This window comes from Microcebus murinus, chromosome 20, assembly GCF_040939455.1.
Source record: "Microcebus murinus isolate Inina chromosome 20, M.murinus_Inina_mat1.0, whole genome shotgun sequence".
NCBI lineage: Eukaryota > Metazoa > Chordata > Mammalia > Primates > Cheirogaleidae > Microcebus > Microcebus murinus.
The window spans coordinates 26,819,763-26,838,248 of record NC_134123.1 but is presented as its reverse complement, the minus strand read 5'-3'; the positions used below and the strand labels follow the sequence as shown (position 1 = coordinate 26,838,248).

General features: G+C 43.6%; 1 protein-coding gene across 1 annotated transcript in view; it reads left to right on the top strand.

The window, feature by feature from the left end:
• Nucleotides 1-223: 223 nt before the first annotated feature.
• ADAMTS18 (ADAM metallopeptidase with thrombospondin type 1 motif 18) overlaps nt 224-18,486 on the top strand; it is a 124,888-nt gene continuing 106,625 nt past the window's right edge. The window contains exons 1-3 of the mRNA XM_020282703.2: nt 224-640; nt 741-828; nt 3,597-3,913. Coding sequence (XP_020138292.2) covers nt 551-640; nt 741-828; nt 3,597-3,913 — 495 coding nt within the window. The 5' untranslated portion in view covers nt 224-550. The remainder of the gene's footprint in view (nt 641-740; nt 829-3,596; nt 3,914-18,486) is intronic.

The following is an 18,486-nucleotide window of genomic DNA, read 5'->3' as shown; positions in this document are numbered from 1 at the left end:
CCTCACTCCTACCCGGCCTCCCCCCCCCTTCGCCCCCTCCCTGGGAGCCGGAGCCGGGAATCCCACGCCCTTGCACCAGCCCGGGGGCTCGGACGAGCCCGGGAGCCGCTGGTCACCAATCACCGCGCGGAGGAGAGGCGGGCGCTCGGCTCGGGCGCGCTGGGGAGCCAGCTGGCGCTGCCTGCCCCGGGAGCCTCAGACGCCCGCACCGACACAGACAGACGCACAGACTGGCGGGCGGGCAGGCACGGACAGAGTCCCCCAGCCGTTCGCGCTCCAGCCCCGGCCCGGGGAGCCCCCTGCGCCCTCCCCCGAGCGCCGCAGGCTGCAGCTCCGCACGCCCGCGCCGGCAGAAGGGAGGGCGCGCGGGCGGGCGGCCGGAGGAGGAGGGGGGCCCCGGCGCGCGCCCCCTGCGATGTGAACGGCGGCGGCTCCCACCTGGCGCCGCACCTGGGGCGCCGCGCTCCGGGGCCGCGGGGAGAATGTGCGCAGCCCGCGCGCTCCGCCCGCCGCGTCCGGCCCCCCGCAGCCGCCGCGCCCGCACCTGACCATGGAGTGCGCCCTCCTGCTCGCGTGCGCCCTCCCGGCCGCGGGGTCGGGCCCGCCGTGGGGCCCGGCGGGACTGGGGCGCGTGGCCAAGGCAGGTGCCACCGAGGGGTGCGCCGAGAGCGAGTGGCAGGGGGCGCCCCACGCCAGCCCCGCCGCGCCGCTCACGCGCGATGTCCCCTTTTCTCTTGCAGGCGCTCCAGCTGTGCTGCATCTGCTGTGCGTCCGTCGCCGCGGCCTTAGCCAGTGACAGCAGCAGCGGCGCCAGCGGATTAAATGATGGTTCGTATTTGTCCCGCACCCCCAGGAAGGGCCTCTCCAGGCACTTTGTCCCTTTCTCTCCCAAAAGGGGGAAAAATAGAAAAGCGCACCCCCCAACCTGGCAGGTGTGTGCTGTGTTGGAAATGGTTCCTGGTTCCAGAGGGGGAATGTGGCAAGGATTATCGGAAGAATCGGTGCCTCAGGCTGCAAGTCACATGAGAAAATACTTTACCTCCTTCACAGGTGGCTTCAGAGAAAAACTGCGGTGAGAAATTGGAAGGGAAGTGGACTCTGACTAGGGGTTAATCGAAAGGCCCCTTCCTCTCCCAGGAAAGCCACGGAAACTGGTTCTTAGTGCTGAGAGCACGTGAGCCCCTTTCCTCCCTCCGCTTTCCCTCCTCACTCTCCTCTCGACTTCTGTTCCTTTTTCTTTCTTTCTTTTATTCTCTCCTCTTCGTTTTCCCTGTGTCATGGATGCGCGAAGACTGCTCTTAGAGAGAGGAAAGCAGGTAGCTTTTGAGGTCTCTGAGTATTTTATCTCATCTGACATTCCCCGGCCACAGACTTCACTTTAGTCATTTATTAACTTCCCAGAAGCGAAATCCTTGTTTTCAGTACTGTTTCCCACCAGCTATAGGAGATCAGCTGATTCCTGACCCAAGGCGTCTAGCAAAACCTTGCTGTCCAGTCTGGATCCCTTGGGATTCTGTAAATTTTTTTTAAGTTGTGTAGGGTTGTCGCCTTCTTTGCCAGGGGCCATATTGGAGACTGGGGCATAGTGCAGTGGTGGAGAAAGGGACTCACTTTTTGTGCAACCAGAGAGGCTTGCAGTTTCTAAAACCAGCCCTCATGCTCCATGAGGATCAAATGACTAGAGGTCCCTTGTGTGTCAGACACCACCTGCAAGTTACCCCATCCTTAGCTCCTGAAGTGATCATCAGATTGCTCTTGACAGGGGACTCAACTGCCCCTCTTCCTACCAGGGACCAAATTAACCCTCAGCCGGCTCCGCTTGGAAACAAGCTAGTAGCAGGTGTCTGGGGGCGCTGTTCTGGCTGATGGCAGGAAAGGCTGGCTGGCTAAGGCTCCCGCAGGTGAGCAGAGTTTCGGGTGATTTGGGATGAGGAGGTCAGAAACCCTCTGCTGTTAAGTTTTCATTCTGTTAGGAGGAGGAGGTGGGTTTTTCTGTACAAAAAAACCCCCTGCATTTCATCATATACCTGGCAAGTCAATACATAAAACAATATATGAAACAACAGTATGTAAAGCAACATTTCAGAGATTTTTAAGAGAAATGTTGCATTTCTGGCTGAGGCTCTCAATATTAAGAGAGGGGGAAAAAATCTTTGTTTTTCCTCAATTATTTTTAAACGTGTGACGATTATATAGCATTTTTAGAAGAGAGAGGAGAAAATGGCAGAGTGTAAAGAATATAAGAATGAGAGATATCCAAGCAATGAAAGAGCCACAGATGGTTCATACACAGAAGAAAACAATTGGAATATATTGTCATATTGGATTTTTCCCCCCAAATGTGAACCTAATTAGACTATCACTCCTTGATCCCTGCTAGCTTACAGGGCTTCCATACTTCCATTCCTTAGGGTTTTTTTTTTTTTTTTTTAAGTTTTTTTGTTGTTGGGGGCTGGGGCTTGCTGACTATTTTGGGAAAAGGGAAATTCTTTTTTTTTTTTTCCTCCAGTAACCAAAGACCCACCTGACTTAAACATGTCTCTTATTCAAACTCTTCCTAAGCACTTTCCAAATTAGTTTCCCATTCTGTGCCTTGAAAGCAGAAATGCAGAGTATTTTTTTTTTCAGGCGCAGAGGGCATTTTTCAAACCATTTTGTGGGATGATGCTTTTCAGTGTCAGTGTTTAGTGAAAGAAAACAGTGTGCTGGCTTTGCTTTTCAAACAGCAAATTGTGGGGGTTTTTTGTTGTTTTTTTTAAGCTCCTCTCTAAGACATGCAGCAATTAGTGCTGCTCTAGGGAGCAGTGGGGAAGGTATTTTGAAACATGCCTTTCCAGGTGTCCCTGCTCCGACACTCCCCCAAATCAACGTGTCTGAGCAGTTTTACACATCAGACCATTTAGGAAGGTTCTGACAATTTTGAGACATTTTTATGCATATACTGTATTTTCTGCTTGCCATTAAATGGGACCGTCCCTGTGAACGTGCATAGTAAAATGTTAAGGGTGACACCAATGCTGGCGTTTTATGATCACACAGAAGGAGTATTGGAAATTTGAAACTGCTGTTGCTTGTTAATGATCTTGAGGTATCATGTGAAGCTACCCAACCCTGAGTTAGCATTCGAAATTTAAACGCTGCCAAAAACGCTCATAATTGAGTTTAATCACGAAGAAATTAATCTCCTCGGAGAAAAATTGCCATGTATTATACAAATGTCTTGCAGTGTTGTATGTATGAATTTTGTCTCCAAAAATTTTTTACATATGGATAACTCCATGGCCAATATTTAAAAAGTCTGTGTCCCCCCCGGACTATTACAGGTGTGACATTTCCCACATTCTTGAAATTCATCAAAATTGTGCTTGGCTTTCAGTTTCTGGAGGAATGACTGTGGGAGAGCTCATTGTTGAGGCTTGAAGGGTCCCCCTCTTCACGAGCTGCCCTGAATTATTATATTTGATCTAGGTGTGCTTGGCAATAGGAACGAAGATATCTTTGAGCTAGCTGTGCGTTACGCTTTGCCAGCCTGTTGGAAAGTGACCGTTTGGAATTGCGGGCTCCGGGTGCTGACAGCTGAACTCTTCCCATTGCAGATTACGTCTTTGTCACTCCAGTAGAAGTGGACTCAGGCGGGTCATACATTTCACACGACATTTTGCACAACGGCAGGAAAAAGCGATCAGCGCAGGGTGCCAGGAGCTCCCTGCACTACCGATTTTCAGCATTTGGACAGGAACTACACTTAGAACTTAAGCCCTCGGCGATTTTGAGCAGTCACTTTATTGTCCAGGTACTTGGAAAAGATGGTGCTTCAGAGACTCGGGAACCCGAGGTGCAACGGTGTTTCTATCAGGGATTCATCAGAAATGACAGCTCCTCCTCTGTCGCTGTGTCTACGTGTGCAGGCTTGGTAAGTACACCCCAGTCCGAGTTGAACTCCTCCTTTCGTGTTTTGTATAACTTTGAATGAACAGATGTCTGCAATGTAAAGTGCTGTCCTAGCCAACTCCACACATTCACACTGTCAGCTTTGATACTTATAATATTCTCAATTGAATTAATCTAATCTGTTCCCAGAAAAAAAAATTACTAGAGTAGAACTTTAATTACCATTTAGAACATTCTTTTGATGTTTAATGGTCTGGGCCTTTTCATTCTCCATGTTTGAGACGATCCCGAAGGAAATTAATTTGATGGATGCCATTCGCTTTGTGAAGTCTTGGGAGACCCAGGCATTCTATAAATCTAACAAGCTGCATGCGTCTACTTCGCTTTGAAATGGGAAAACTGTATTTCAATGCGAAATTGCACTCTGCAGCCCTGGTAAGATCAGCCTTCAGTTGACTGAAGGAAGGTCTTTTGTTTTCTTCTAACTAATCTGTTGGTGGTGTCCTGCTTGCAGAAGATGGGCCTTTAGAAGGTGGGGTGGGGTGTCCTTGAGCTGGCAGGATTGAGTGATGGCATCCAGAGAGGCCGAGCATTTAAAAGCATTTGGGACAAGTTTTATTTCTTCTCTGTGTAATCCTCATCTGTTGAGCACACCAGGCCAAGAATATCGGTGTAAACGATAACTTGTCTCAAGATTCAATCAAATGTATGAGGCAGTCACTGTTGTCCTGGGTTGATTTTGTTCTGCGTTGCAATTGAGAAGTGTCTTGGACTGACAGAAGAGTATGTGTGTGTTGGTACACATGGCCATTATGCTCAGGCATGGCCCAAAGAAGGAAAATGTGAGAAAACCCAACTGAAGGTGTAGTGAGGTACAGTGCATCACCACACAAAGCAAGAGGGCGCAGTTTAGGTGTGGGCGAATGCAGACTCACGTGTTCTTTGTTACTCGAAACTTTCAGTTATTTCTTAACTTTTTTTTTCCACATTATAGCCTGAAATTTAGTTAAAACCTTTCATCATAACTACAATCCCGATGTTCTTTGGTTTACTTAAAGTATAGAGTGAAGTGAAGATTTAACAATTCCCAACTAAACTGGATCCATTGAAATCATGAATGTGGCTCGCTAATGACCGGTATATTATAACATGGTTACCCACACGTATGTGTGCATAGGCACATGAGTATATCTTGGTTTTTTGGTTTGTTTTGTTGCGGTGAATCTCTTGATCTTTTTTTGTTGTGGTTGGCATTGCCCCCTGTATTTCTCTCTCTCGGTCCTGTCTATTCCAGCATCCTAAAGTCTTCAGAAAGGATTTCAGGCACCCCCAACCCCACCATAATGGCTTAAACTCTCTCATTCCACATATTGGTGGTTAAAAGCAGTCTGCCTAGGTTCTAATTCTCATACCAGCACTTACTAGTAGGATCTCAGATAAGTTACTTAATTTTAAGTGCCTTAGTTTCTTCACCTCTAAAATGGGAATAACAGAGTTTACATAACAGGGCTGTGAGGATTAAGTGACTTCTTACAGGGAAAGTGCCACAGTAGTTCCTGATGGGGGACAATTGCTCTGTAGTTGTTCTATTTCCGGCAATACTTAGCCTCTCCCATGGTCGGCACTCTCAGGATTTTATTCTCTGTGACAGGAAATATGGTCCATTGTCTCATGTTAATAGATGTTGGGTTATTTCTTCTACAGAAGAGAGATTCACTTGTGAACAATTATTCAAAAGGGAGCAAATTATTACTTAACACATAAGGATGCAGTAGGCTAAAAATCCCATCTTTGGGATGGGTATGAAAGAAGTAATTGACAGCCTGACCCACCTGAGTCTGAAGCCGTCGTAAACAGGGCTCATAGAGACACAGGTGGTCCCTACATTTCAACAAACCAGGTCTGTGTCCTTAGCTAATTGACTTTACCTGTCTCAGTCTTACCTTGCTCTCATAAACCAGGGAAGATGATTTCTGATTGTCGTGATCATCTCCAAGTGTCTGATGCTAATTATCCAGATAAGTTGACCCTGCCAGTGCCCACTTGGGAAGGGGTAGAGAGAGATTCAAGCTTATTTCTGTTCTGTTGCCCGCTCCATGTGCCCAACAAACTGCAAAACACAAACATATTCATGCTCAATAAGACATGAAGAAACAAAGCAGAGAGGACAGAGTCACAACTCACAAGCTGAGACACTGCTCTGTATTAATTTTTGTGGCCTTGTGTTGAAGTATATACAGAAAAATGAGAAAACTGTAAGAGTACAGTGCAGTAATAAATTTTCACGACGTCTGTACCCATGTAACCTCCAGTCCTGTCAAGCAGGAACCTCAGAATACCCTCTTTGTCTCCTTCTCTATCACCACCCACCAGGCGTGACCACTATCTTAACTTTTTACATAGTTTAATTATGCCTACTTCAAAATTTTATATAAGTAGAATTGTAAAGTATTTGTATGAAGAGTCCATATTATTACCATCTAGTTGTTGATTGTCAAATTGTTCTCAGTGTGGGGCTATTATGAACAACACTGCTGAGTATTCTCACATATGCTCTTGGTGAACTTACACATTCTGTTGAATACGTGCCTAAGAATGAAGTTGCGGAGTCGTGGGATTGTATATAGGTTGAGTATCCCTTATCCAAAATGCCTAGGTCTGGAATTGTTTCATATATTGGACTGTTTGCTGAATACATACTGGTTGAGCATCTCTAATTAAAAAAATCTGACTAGCTCTTGGGAGGCCGAGGCAGGCGGATTGCTCAAGGTCAGGAGTTCAAAACCAGCCTGAGCAAGAGTGAGACCCCGTCTCTACTATAAATAGAAAGAAATTAATTGGTCAACTGATATATATATAAAAAATTAGCCGGGCATGGTGGCGCATGCCTGTAGTCCCAGCTACCCGGGAGGCTGAGGCAGAAGGATCACTCGAGCCCAGGAGTTTGAGGTTGCTGTGAGCTAGGCTGACGCGAGGCACTTACTCTAGCCTGGGCAACAAAGCGAGACACTGTCTCAAAAAAAAAAAAAAAAAAAAAAAAAAACTGAAATGCTCCAATGAGTACTTCTTTTGGACATCATGTTGGCACTCAAAAAGTTAGATTTTGGAGCTTTTTGGATTTCAAATTTTTGGATTGTGGATACTCAACTTGCATATGTTCAGCTATGTAGTAAGTATTACCAAGCAGCTTTTCAAAGTGGTGGTAGTAATTTATACTTCTTTCTAGTGTTGAAGAGTTCTATTTGTTCCACATTCTCACCAACACTTGGCATTGTCTGTATTTTCTGTTTTAGCTATTCTAATTGATGGGTGTGAAGTACTATAATAGTGCCTTATTATGGGTTTAGTTTGAATTGTTCTGTTAGTAAATAAATTTGAATACCCTTTCTTAAGCTTATTGGCCATTTTTTTTATCCTCTTTTGTGATCTGTCTATATCATCTATGGACAAGATATAGTAAAATGTGTTTAGCCTAAACCGTGGTGGTTTTTCCTTTCTTTATAAAGAGGAACAAGCCTTCTGAGCAAAAATTACCTTTGCCAGCTTAACATCTTTGTTATGATGTCTGTGAATCTCTTAACAGTGTATTTATTTGCTTAGGAAAAGCTATCCAATAGAAAGAGTGAGTCCTGTGAGATCACTTGACAGGGACATTTCATGAAGGACATTGAGAGATAACCAAGTCAGGAAGAGAAATTTCTTCCTCCTTCTAGCTACTCAGAGAAGCTGCTCAGCTTCTTTTGCCAAGCAGTTGAGTCATAGCTCCTCTAGAATTAATTAGCATCTACAGTAATGGATTCAGAATAGTGGATGGTTCAAGAGTTCAGGGGAGGAACCTGTCTCTATCATGCTTGTTGGAGGGACTCATCAAAGTTTAGATGCCAGGAAAGACGGGCAGCCCTTCTTCCATGAATACAGAGACTGGAGTGAGATGAATGAGATGGGAGATGAAACTTCTCACTTGAAGCTTCCAATTTTCTTAAGATTTTCATATGTATTCCTTAATTTTGTTTCCATCAGAACAAACCCGTATCTTTTATTCTTATGTACTAAGAGATCAAATAAACTAGTTTGCTCAAAAATACTGGACCTTGGTGATCCATTTTGGTAGGATCATGATTTTGCAGAGTGTGATCAACTACCTTTGCTTCATTTGAAGTAGCAAATACGTGGATTCCTTTAACCCATAGCAGAAGCTCAGGGAGGCTAAACCCAGTAATGGGTATTTTTGGTTCTCCAGATGATTCTGATGCACACTAACATTCGAGAACCACTTAGTGGAAATGCTTGTATTTTTGGAACTTACTGGAAAGATACATTGAGTCATCATTCTTTCATTCAACCGCTATTTATCAACCTCTGTTGTGTCAGGCACTGTTCAGAGTGCAATTGGATGAAGCTGGAACCAAGGCATAGAGTTTACAATATAGGGGAGAATGTGGAGCAGTCATTTCAGATATGAAAATTGCCATTTTATTGTAAACCAAGCTGTGATGCTATAGAATTCTGGGTAGGGGGGCTCACAGGACATGGTCTTGGAAAAGTGGGGAGGACTAGTCAAATTAGTGTGACCTCTCAGAGCTTTATGGTGCTTATTTGCATTTTTATAAGTCAGAAACATTCTACATTAAAGACATTTGTTTTACTCTGTTTAAACCTAGAGTTTCCCTAACTTGTCGGTCATGGCATTTTTTTTTTTTTTCAAGGAACATCTCTTTATAGTTTGGTGGTGACATGAAAAGCACCAAAGTAAGGATTCCCTAAAGGAATACTATTATACTATGTATTGATTTCTAACTGTTAAAAGATGCTCTAGAAATAAAAGGGTTTTGTGGTTTTATATATTAGGAAAACTTAAGAGGTTTAAAGGAAGTTAAACATCTTTACTATGAAGCATTTGATACCTAATATTTTAATGTTATTGCAAAGGTCTAAGAGGTAGGATACAGATTTGACCCCTCCTCCTATTTTTAAACCATGCTTTGATCAACATCTTGTACCAGGGTTCTGTCATTCACCATAGAAGAGCAATTGCTAGGTCTAAGATTATTTGCTGTTGATTGGTACATGATTTATATCCCAGTTGGGGAAGTAAATGTACCCCTTGCTTAAGAAACTCTAAACCAAGCTCCATTCTATGGGAAGATCAAGTGAAAAGACAAGCGACCACTGTCGTTCATCTTGCATTTCTGCCCAACTCTATAAAGCATGGGTGAGTTTACCTTTGATAATGTCAGCAAAGGCCCAGCTAGCAGGAGTGGCAGACTGCTTTGCTGCTGGTTTTGGGTCATCTGCCTGGTGTCTGATCACCCTCCAGGCTCAGCAGCAGAGGCTCTGAGTAGAATGTGTACCAGGATCAAGGCTGCCAAGGGAACCCCTTCCAGCCTCAATTCCTGATGAGCCAGTCCAATTTTGTCACTTCGTTTCCCTTCGTTTCTCTTTCCTTTGTCCCCAACAATCAAGCCGTAAGTGGCGTTTCTCCTCTATGGCTGGCTGCCCTAATGTCCTCATTGTATCTTTCTTTAGTGGTGGCCTTTTTTTTTAGACTATGACTGCAGTGACCCATTCTCCAGAGAGCCTGGGTCCCCGCAAGGAACTTTGGAAGCAATTGGGTTTCAATAGGCGGTAGGGACACTTTGATCTCCCCTTTTCAAAAAGTATTTTATGACTCAGAAAGCTCAGTCATGGAGTTGTCTGTTGCTGGTCACTGCCTGCCAAGTAGTCTTTAGAAAACCGATTTCCATTCATAAAAGGGCTGAAGTTAAATGACCTTAGTCCATGGCAGGCAGAAAGAAACGAGGCTCTGCTGCTGTGGAGGGGCTTGTTAGCTAGCAGGGGTTTCTTGAATTACATATACCCCCTTGGAACTTTCTGGTCACTTGAGAGGATCACGTGGAATTACGGATTAGACTGGGCTGTAGTGACTGGTTTTTTTTTTTTTTTTTTGAGACAGGCTGACCCACATCAGAGAAATTTTCTTAGGCTATTACTCAATTTATCAAGGGAGGGTAAAAAAAAAACTTTGTTTTGTTTTTAGCTTCTCTCTTGTATATTTTCTTTAGACACAATTTGTGAAGAGAAGTAATTGCTCGTAACAACACTTCTAGCGAAATATCAGACCAAACTTTTTTTTTTAAATCCAAGGTTCTTGCCAGAGAGCTGGACCCACCCAACATGGCTGAAGCTAGTTTGAGGGGTCACACGTGGGTGGCTGAAAGGCCTGTCCTTCCTCCTCATCCTGCCTGTCTGCGTGAGCATGGCCACTGAGCCATCACTCCCTGATCCTCCTGTTAGGAATTTTGGGCTTTCTTCATGTCCCTGTTCTTGGTTTTCTCATCTGTAAAGTAAAAATGGTATCTGTCTCTCTCTCTGTCTCTCTCTCTCTGTCTCTCTCTCTCTGTCTCTCTCTCTCTGTCTCTCTCTGTCTCTCTCTCTCTGTCTCTCTCTCTCTGTCTCTCTCTCTCTGTCTCTCTCTCTCTGTCTCTCTCTCTCTGTCTCTCTCTCTGTCTCTCTCTCTGTCTCTCTCTCTCTCTGTCTCTCTCTCTCTGTCTCTCTCTCTCTGTCTCTCTCTCTCTGTCTCTCTCTCTCTCTCTCTCTCTCTCTGTCTCTCTCTCTGTCTCTCTCTCTGTCTCTCCCTGTCTCTGTGTCTCTGTCTGTCTCTGTGTCTCTGTCTGTCTCTGTCTCTGTCTGTCTGTCTCTGTCTCTGTCTGTCTCTGTCTCTGTCTGTCTCTGTCTCTGTCTGTCTCTGTCTCTGTCTGTCTCTGTCTGTCTCTGTCTCTGTCTGTCTCTGTCTCTGTCTGTCTCTGTCTCTCTGTCTCTGTCTCTCTTTCTCTGTCTCTGTCTCTTTCTCTGTCTCTGTCTCTCTTTCTCTGTCTCTGTCTCTGTCTCTGTCTCTCTTTCTCTGTCTCTCTCTTTCTCTGTCTCTCTGTCTCTCTCAGGATTGTGAAGGTATGTGATGAGTGTTTAGCTTGATAACTAGTAGGGACTGCATGCTTGTTGGTGGTTGACTGTGCACTAGGAAAGGGTCTAGGAGAGAAATGGCCATCAAATGCACTCTCCTGCCTCCTGCCCCTCACCCATCCCCATCTTGTCCTAAAGCCTTGTCATGCTCAAGCCTGTCAGAACAGGAAAAGAACACTTGGGTATTGACAACTCCTAGGGTGGGAATGTTTGGCGATTTTCTGGGGGAAAGTAACCACTACTTTATCAATTATGAAGACATTAAGAGAGAGAGACTTAAACAGAAGGATCCACCAATAGTTAATGATTTGGATCATTTCATAATGACGAAGCAGCCTAGTGTAATAGCTTTGGGCTCAGACTCTGAAGTTCCAGATCTTGCCTTTACTAACTATGTAACCCAGGTAAAATGATTTGCCCTTTCTGTGCTTTATTTCTTCATTGGTTAAGATGAGGATGATGGCAGTAACTTCCCTATAGGGGTTATGGATACTTGAGTGGAAGGAAAATGCTCTATGTGCATGCTTAAGACAGTGCCTGGCACATAGTGATAATACTGGTAGTGATCATGATATAATTAATATCATTAATGTAAACTTTCTTCCAGAAAGCAGCTTTCACAATTGGCCTATTCTAATGCCAATCCTTACCATTCACAGGGAGAAAAGAGTTTTTGCTTGAATAAAAATAATAGTTAATATTTATTGAGCACCTGTGGCTGTTAACACTGGAGCCGTTGACAGGAAGATTCAGCTAAGACATGGAGGTAGACCAGTGCAGTTAAATATTATTATTACTAAAAAGCAGCAATTTTTAGTCAGCCACTTCCAAAGAGCTGAGAAATTTGGGAAAAAAAAGTTCAGGTCCCACCTCTGAAAATTCAGTAGAGCCTGGGTGGTGGTCATGTTCGATAAAGGAAATAAAAGCTTCACAAATGGTTCCAGTGGGCACTGGTGACTGTGTATTACGATACTAAAGGTGTCTGTAAAAGAACATTCTCAGTGGAAACAGAGGACTACTTGACCCTCTTTGGGAGAATTGTTTTTGCAATATGGAATGCATCACACCATGTGAATGTGACCATCAGTGCACCAGACTAGTGTTAGCCAGTATGTATGCTAAGGGGCAGGAAGGCAGGGGCCATTGTGACTCAAAATGTAGAGATGATTCTTGTTTATATATGATAGGATTTCAGTTGCAAGTAGAACAGCTGCATCTCAGACTACATTAAGCATAAAAATATATAATCTTTGGCTCTGCAATAATTTTTTTAATCCATCTTTTTTTTTAATCCATCTATATCTTCCTTCTTCCTTTCTTTCCTATTTCATTCCTTTCCTCCTCCTTTTCCCTCCTCCCTCCCTCCCTTCCTCCCTCCCTTCCTCTTTCTTACTTCCCTCCTCCCTGTCCCCCTCTCTCCCTGCCTCCCTTATTTCCTTCCTTGTAATAGGATCAGCTACCTTTCAGCAGAGCTGGAGTCAAGGTATCTGATGACATCATCACTGTTCTCTTTATCTCAGCTCTTCTTGTCCTTGCTTGGCTTCCTTCTGCATGCAGAGCCTCCTGAGTTCTGAGATTGAGATTGAAACACTTCCTTAGGTACTTGGTATCCCAAGTGACTTACTCTGCAATAAGACCCCAGTTGTAACCTGTATGATACCTGAGCCAGAAGTACATGGGACTCCAAATTTTTTTTTTTCACTCTCACCCGTCTAAGCCTCAGAGAACCACACTGAATTCATCTCTGTATCCAAACAAGACTAAGCCATATTTGGCTTTCTGTGTTGGTCTGTGAATTAATGCATAGAAGGAGGTGTGGAATGATGTACAGCAAACTGAGAGCTCCACAGTTACCAGTTTGAAACTCTTTATGGAACCAGAGCTTATTATTTCTGGTGTGTGTATGTGGTTAAAAGATACATAACTTGTATTAATTAATACTTTTTCCAAAATGTCTTTTTTGGAGGGGGAAGGAGGGTGCTTAAAATAATACACACACACGCACACGCACACACACACACACACATATAGGAGTTCTTATCACTACATATATAGATCTATCTTATTTTTTAATTGTCACATGTTTAATTTTTCCCTTTGCAGTATTTTGCTGTTACTGAAAAAGAACACACAGATACCTAACTCTTCTTTAGTTGTATACAATTCTATATTGTATGAGAAAGAGGAAGAGAGAGGGAGAAAGACCTACTTTGTGAAAAGCTGAGGTGTCAGATATGGCTTACTGATATTGACATTAGCCACCGAATACCTTTGTCACTAATACCTTGCTTGTATAGCATGCAAAATTGCTGAGAACACATTTTATTCTTGTTTTCCATGAGCCTAACACAGTTGCTTAGAATAGTTCCAACCAGCGGAGCCTGTGTGTTGGTGACATCGCATGATTTCCCAGCAGCAGCAATAAACAATTTAAGAGAAAATGGTACCAATTAATTTCTGAAGTCTAAATATAAGCAGGCCTAATGATAGCACTGCACATTAAGGCTTTCAAGACCAAAAATATTTGCTTGGACTTCATACACATCTCTGTGCACAAACCCAGGAGGTCCTCCGCAATGACTTCGAGTTATTCCCATGAAAGCCTGTTCCCACGGTTTTTCTATCCAATTATAGGGCAAAATACACTCAAATACCATAATACGAGTCGGGTGAGAGTGTTCTGTCTGGACAGCAGGCTCACCTCTCCTGAAGGGATGCTTTTGATGTATCGAAGGATTTCATTTTCGACTGAATTCTTTTGATTGCTTATTCATGCTGCTGAGCTTGGGAATATTTTATCTGCCCTTATTACCACTCCAAGTCAAGGGGGCCTGCTTTCTAATATAAATTACATAGTGCACATCACTAATTTACTAGAAGTCAGTCGTGTGCACACCCTTATTGGAGAGACGGCACTTGAAAAGGACTGGAGTTAAGCTGATAAACGGAGATTATCTTTCTGCTGGTTTACCGAGCCTGCACCAGAGCACATTTTTTGTGTCTGTGGGTTCACCCTTCGTTTTTACAATTCCCCTTGTTCCTTTCCTATTTTACTTTGCCCTTTCCAGAAAGCGAATGCAGTATACTCAGAATTAATTTTCTGTGGGTATATAACGAACACAATATTTTTTCCCCTTGATGATTGAGTCTGGGTGTGTTTTCATCGTGTTCAGAGACAGAAGGAAAAGAGAATACTACTTCAATGCACTTTCACTCTTCCTGCTAATGGATAACTGCACCTTGGGGTGTTGCTGTCACTGTTTTCTAGTAAAACACATCAAAGCAAAATGGAATTCCATTCTTGAAAGGCTTTCTTTTTTTGTGTGTGAAGCAAATACTAATCTCTGTTTAAGATTATATATTTAATGTCATTTGTAACAAGTCCAGAAGGATGATTTTTAACACAGGGAGCTCTGAAAAAACACAATTGCTTGTGCCCAGATCCTACCCCAGACCAATTAAAGCAGAATGTCTGAGGATAAGGCCCAGGTATCTGTATTTTTAAAGACCACCTCCCCCCACCCCCCGCTAGTTCTGATGCACAGTCAAGTTTGAGAACCCCTCGCCTAGATATAAATGTCAGGAGCTTTGCAAATGTTACCATCTCAGAAATGCCTTGTGCAATAGTTTTGATGGAAAGTGGTATGTTAAACTGCACGGGGTTTTAGGAGCCCATCTCTCACTTAGGAGTTAAGTGGTCTTGGGGGTATTGTCGGTTTTGATGACATTTCATTTTGAAATAATTTTAGACTCATGAGAAGTTGCAAAAATAATAGAGGGTTCTCATGTACCCTTCACCCAGCTTTCAGAAATTATCAAAATTATCTGAGAATCTAGTTTCCTTTTCTGTAAAGTGGAGATGAAAAAAAAATGACATCAAAGGGCTGCTGGGCTGTTTTGACAAGTAAATGAGATAAATGTATAAAAAATGTAGAAGGAAGACTTCTAAAATGGCCCCCAAGATTACTGGCCCCTGTTGTATATACACCTTCTCCCACTTGATCAGTTGATACCAAGGTACTGCTGGAAAGGAATTTTACAGATGTAATTATGACTCCAAATTAGTTGATCTTAAGATAGGTGCACGTATGGAAATAACATTGATCAGAGATCAAGCAGGTGATGGGGGAGGGGATGGGTAAATTCACACCTCATGGGTAGAATCCACACTATGTGGATGATGGGTATGCTCATAACTTTCACGCCAATGGTACAAAAGCAATTTAACTGAAATGTTTGTACCCCTGTAATATTCTGAAATTTTTTTATAAAAAGGATTTTTCCAGGTAGGTCTGACTTAATCACATAGGATCTTTAAATCTGGGTCTAGAAGTGAAAGATGGGAGAAGTCGGAGAGGTTCATAGCTAGAAGGTTTGACATATGAGAAATTATCCATTGAGAGCTTTGGAGATGGGAGGGACCCTGTCACCAGGAACCCTGGGGGAGCTGAGTGGCCTCTACATGACAGCAGGGAAATGGAGCCTCAGTCCTAAAACCGGAAGCGACCAAATTCCACCCACAGCTGAATGAGCTTGGCACTGTGGGTTCATTCTCAGAGCCTCCAAAAAGGAGCACAGCATGGCTGACACCTGATTTCAGCCTTAGGAAACCCTGAGCAGAGAACTCAGCCATGCTGTGCCCATACTTCTGACTTGAACAAGTGTGAGTTAATAATTGGTTGTTTTTAAACAGCTAAATTTGTGGTTATTTGTCAAGCTGCCATAGAACACAGATACAGCACATATCTGTGGTGCTTACTGTATAGAAGGTGACGCTAAGGTTCATCATACAGCGAATCCCTTTCATTTTGAGATTCATGGTCATCTTAAATCACTGCCCATTGACTCGCCCCACCTCATGGGGTAGGAGAGACAATGGGTCCAAGGAGAAGCAGCATGTTTCCTTAAATACTCACTATTTAAAATTGCTTAGGAAATTGTTATATTTAGCACAGAGTTTCTCAATAGGGCATCATGGCTATGTTGGGATGGATAATTCTTTGTTGTGGGGGGCATGTCTGTACATCATAGGATGTTGAGCAGCATTCCAGGCCTCTACCCTTTAGATACCTGTAACATTTCCCAGTTGTGTCATCCAGAATGTCTCTAGACATGGCCAGGTGTCTCTTGGTCGGGGGGTAGGGGGGGTGGGATTTGTCCCAGCTAAGAACCATTGATACGGCACAATCACAAAGTAGGTTCTTTAACAAAATGCACTTATGTAAGTTTGTTTTTCTCAGAATTCCATGCTGTCAATTTCAGTGTGACTAAGAATAATGATGTCAGGTAATGCACCCACCTTTGAGAAACTTAGCTGCTGAGACTGTGCGTGGATGGTGCGTGGGGGCTGGGGACTGGTTGGATGGCAGCAGAAAAGCCATCTGGGAATGTTTTAAGAGATGTGTGTTTGCCTTTGAATTTCACAGCATGCCAACCCAGACTGAAAATGACTGGATCTCTAAAGAAACAGAGATATTTATAATAAAATTCACCCTTGCATTCTTAGGAGGAAGGGAGGCCGAACCATATGGATGTCGATTAGAAATGTGGTTTCTATTTCGGGTTTGCAGTTGACCTAGGGTCAAAGTTAAATGTTGTCTGTATTCTCTTGACCTGTAAGACTGGGGGCCTTAGGCAGTGCTGGGAATGAAATAAGGAATGCGTCTCTGTGTTTTGTGAATGTGTGCTCTAGCCGGAGAACCTGGGAAAGGTATATAGGATTTCTCTACCTACTGCGTAAAGTTGGGCCATTTGTACACTTACTTCTTTTAAAACAGCCACTGAGCTTGAGGAGACAAGGAGCTCTGTTTTAATTGGATTGCAAGACCTGGAACTTAGTTATCTTATAGGCATAGACTCACCAGCTGACCTAATCCTTTAACCTCTCTCTGTCATCCCTTCTTTGCATAGACCCATCGGCTGATGGTGAGTAACACACTGGTGTTCAGGTAGTTAGCAGCATCCCCCAAATTATTCAGTCTCTACAAACATACCAGGTAAGCAAAGTCAGAGCCACTTTATGGCTTGTATTCCTAGCTGCCTGTAACTCGTTGATATTTCTTCCTTCTTTTCCCTCTATCCCTTCCTTTATTGCCCCTACCCATCCGTCTGCCCACCCTTCTAACCTAAAACATTTATTCTCTAAGGCCTATTATGTGCCTTAATATTATAGGATTACAAAAATGATAATATTGTTCCTAAGTTCTCAGACATTCCAATGTGAGTGTCGGGGAGTAATGGTGTTATAAACTCATAAGGACACTGCAACAAAATTATTATAGTTCAGGTACCTTTACAGCACCATGGAAGTACAAATAAAGAAGAGATGAAACTGATTTTTAATACATTAGACAAGCAATGCAAAGTGATTGCCTTTGCCCTCAGAGATATATAAATGCCAACTGATGTTATGCACAAGGCTATGTAGATTTCATTTTGCACAGGTCAATTCAAAATGTGCCTGATTCTGACCACTTGTCACCTCCTCCTCTGTCACTGCATCTACACCACTCTCATCTCTCACTAAAATTCCTGAAGCAGCTTTTATTTAGTGACTCTCTTTGATCTCTGTGTCCCTGTAGTCTATTCTCACAGTGGCCTGATTATTTTACTTTCCTCTTCTCTGCCAGCCAGTGGCTTTCCATTGAGCGTAGTATGTAAACCAGATTTCTTACCATGGCCTGCAAGGCCCTTTGGACCTAAGGTCCTGTCTCCTCCATCACTGTGTACTCTACCCCAGCTCTCCTGGCCCCACTGCCTTTCAGCATCCCCAGATGCCCTATGCCAGTGACTTGGCACCTGGAATGCTCTTGTCCCAGATACCCAGATACACCTGGTTCCTTCTCCACGTCCCTCATTTCTCTGTGCAAATATCATCAATGCTGAGAATCCATCCCTGACACCCCTGTCACCTCATATCCCCTCTTTTATGTTTCTTTATACTATTTAACACTCAGTCTCTGACTGGTTTATTGTCTGGAATATTCTGCCTTTCCCTCTGCAGTATCAGCTCCAAGAAGGCTGGGGCTTCAGTTCCTCCTCTCTGTTCACTGATGTATTTTCCATGGCTAGAATAGCCTTTGGCAAATAAAGGGCACTCAACAGATATTTGTTACGTAAATGTATGCAGTTATCATTCTGGTAGTTTAGAAATGGATAACTCATTTCTGTGTTTGGAATGCATCATGCATTGGATATATCTTATTCATTCATTTGGGGAAAAAAAGGGCCATCTATTGGATATCTTTTATGTGGGGATTTAGAAATGACAGTGGCAACTGGGTGCTGTGGTTCATGCCTGTAATCTTGGCACTCTGGGAGGCCAAGGCAGGAGGATTGCTTGAGCTCACAAGTTTGAGGTTGACCAGCTGGAACCATAGTGAAACTCCATCTCTACAAAAAATAGGAAAATTAGCCGGGCATGGTGGTGCATGCCTGTAGTCCCAGCTACTCAGGAGGCTGAGGCAGGGGGATTGCTTGAGCCCAGGAGTTTGAGGTTGCTGTGTTGCAGTGAGCTATGATGACACCACTGTATTATAGCCAGGGCAACAGAGTAAAACTCTGTCTCCAAAACAAAAGGAATGACAGTGGCCACCTGTAATTTTTTCTTGCTATTTCCTCAGTCTTTGATAACAC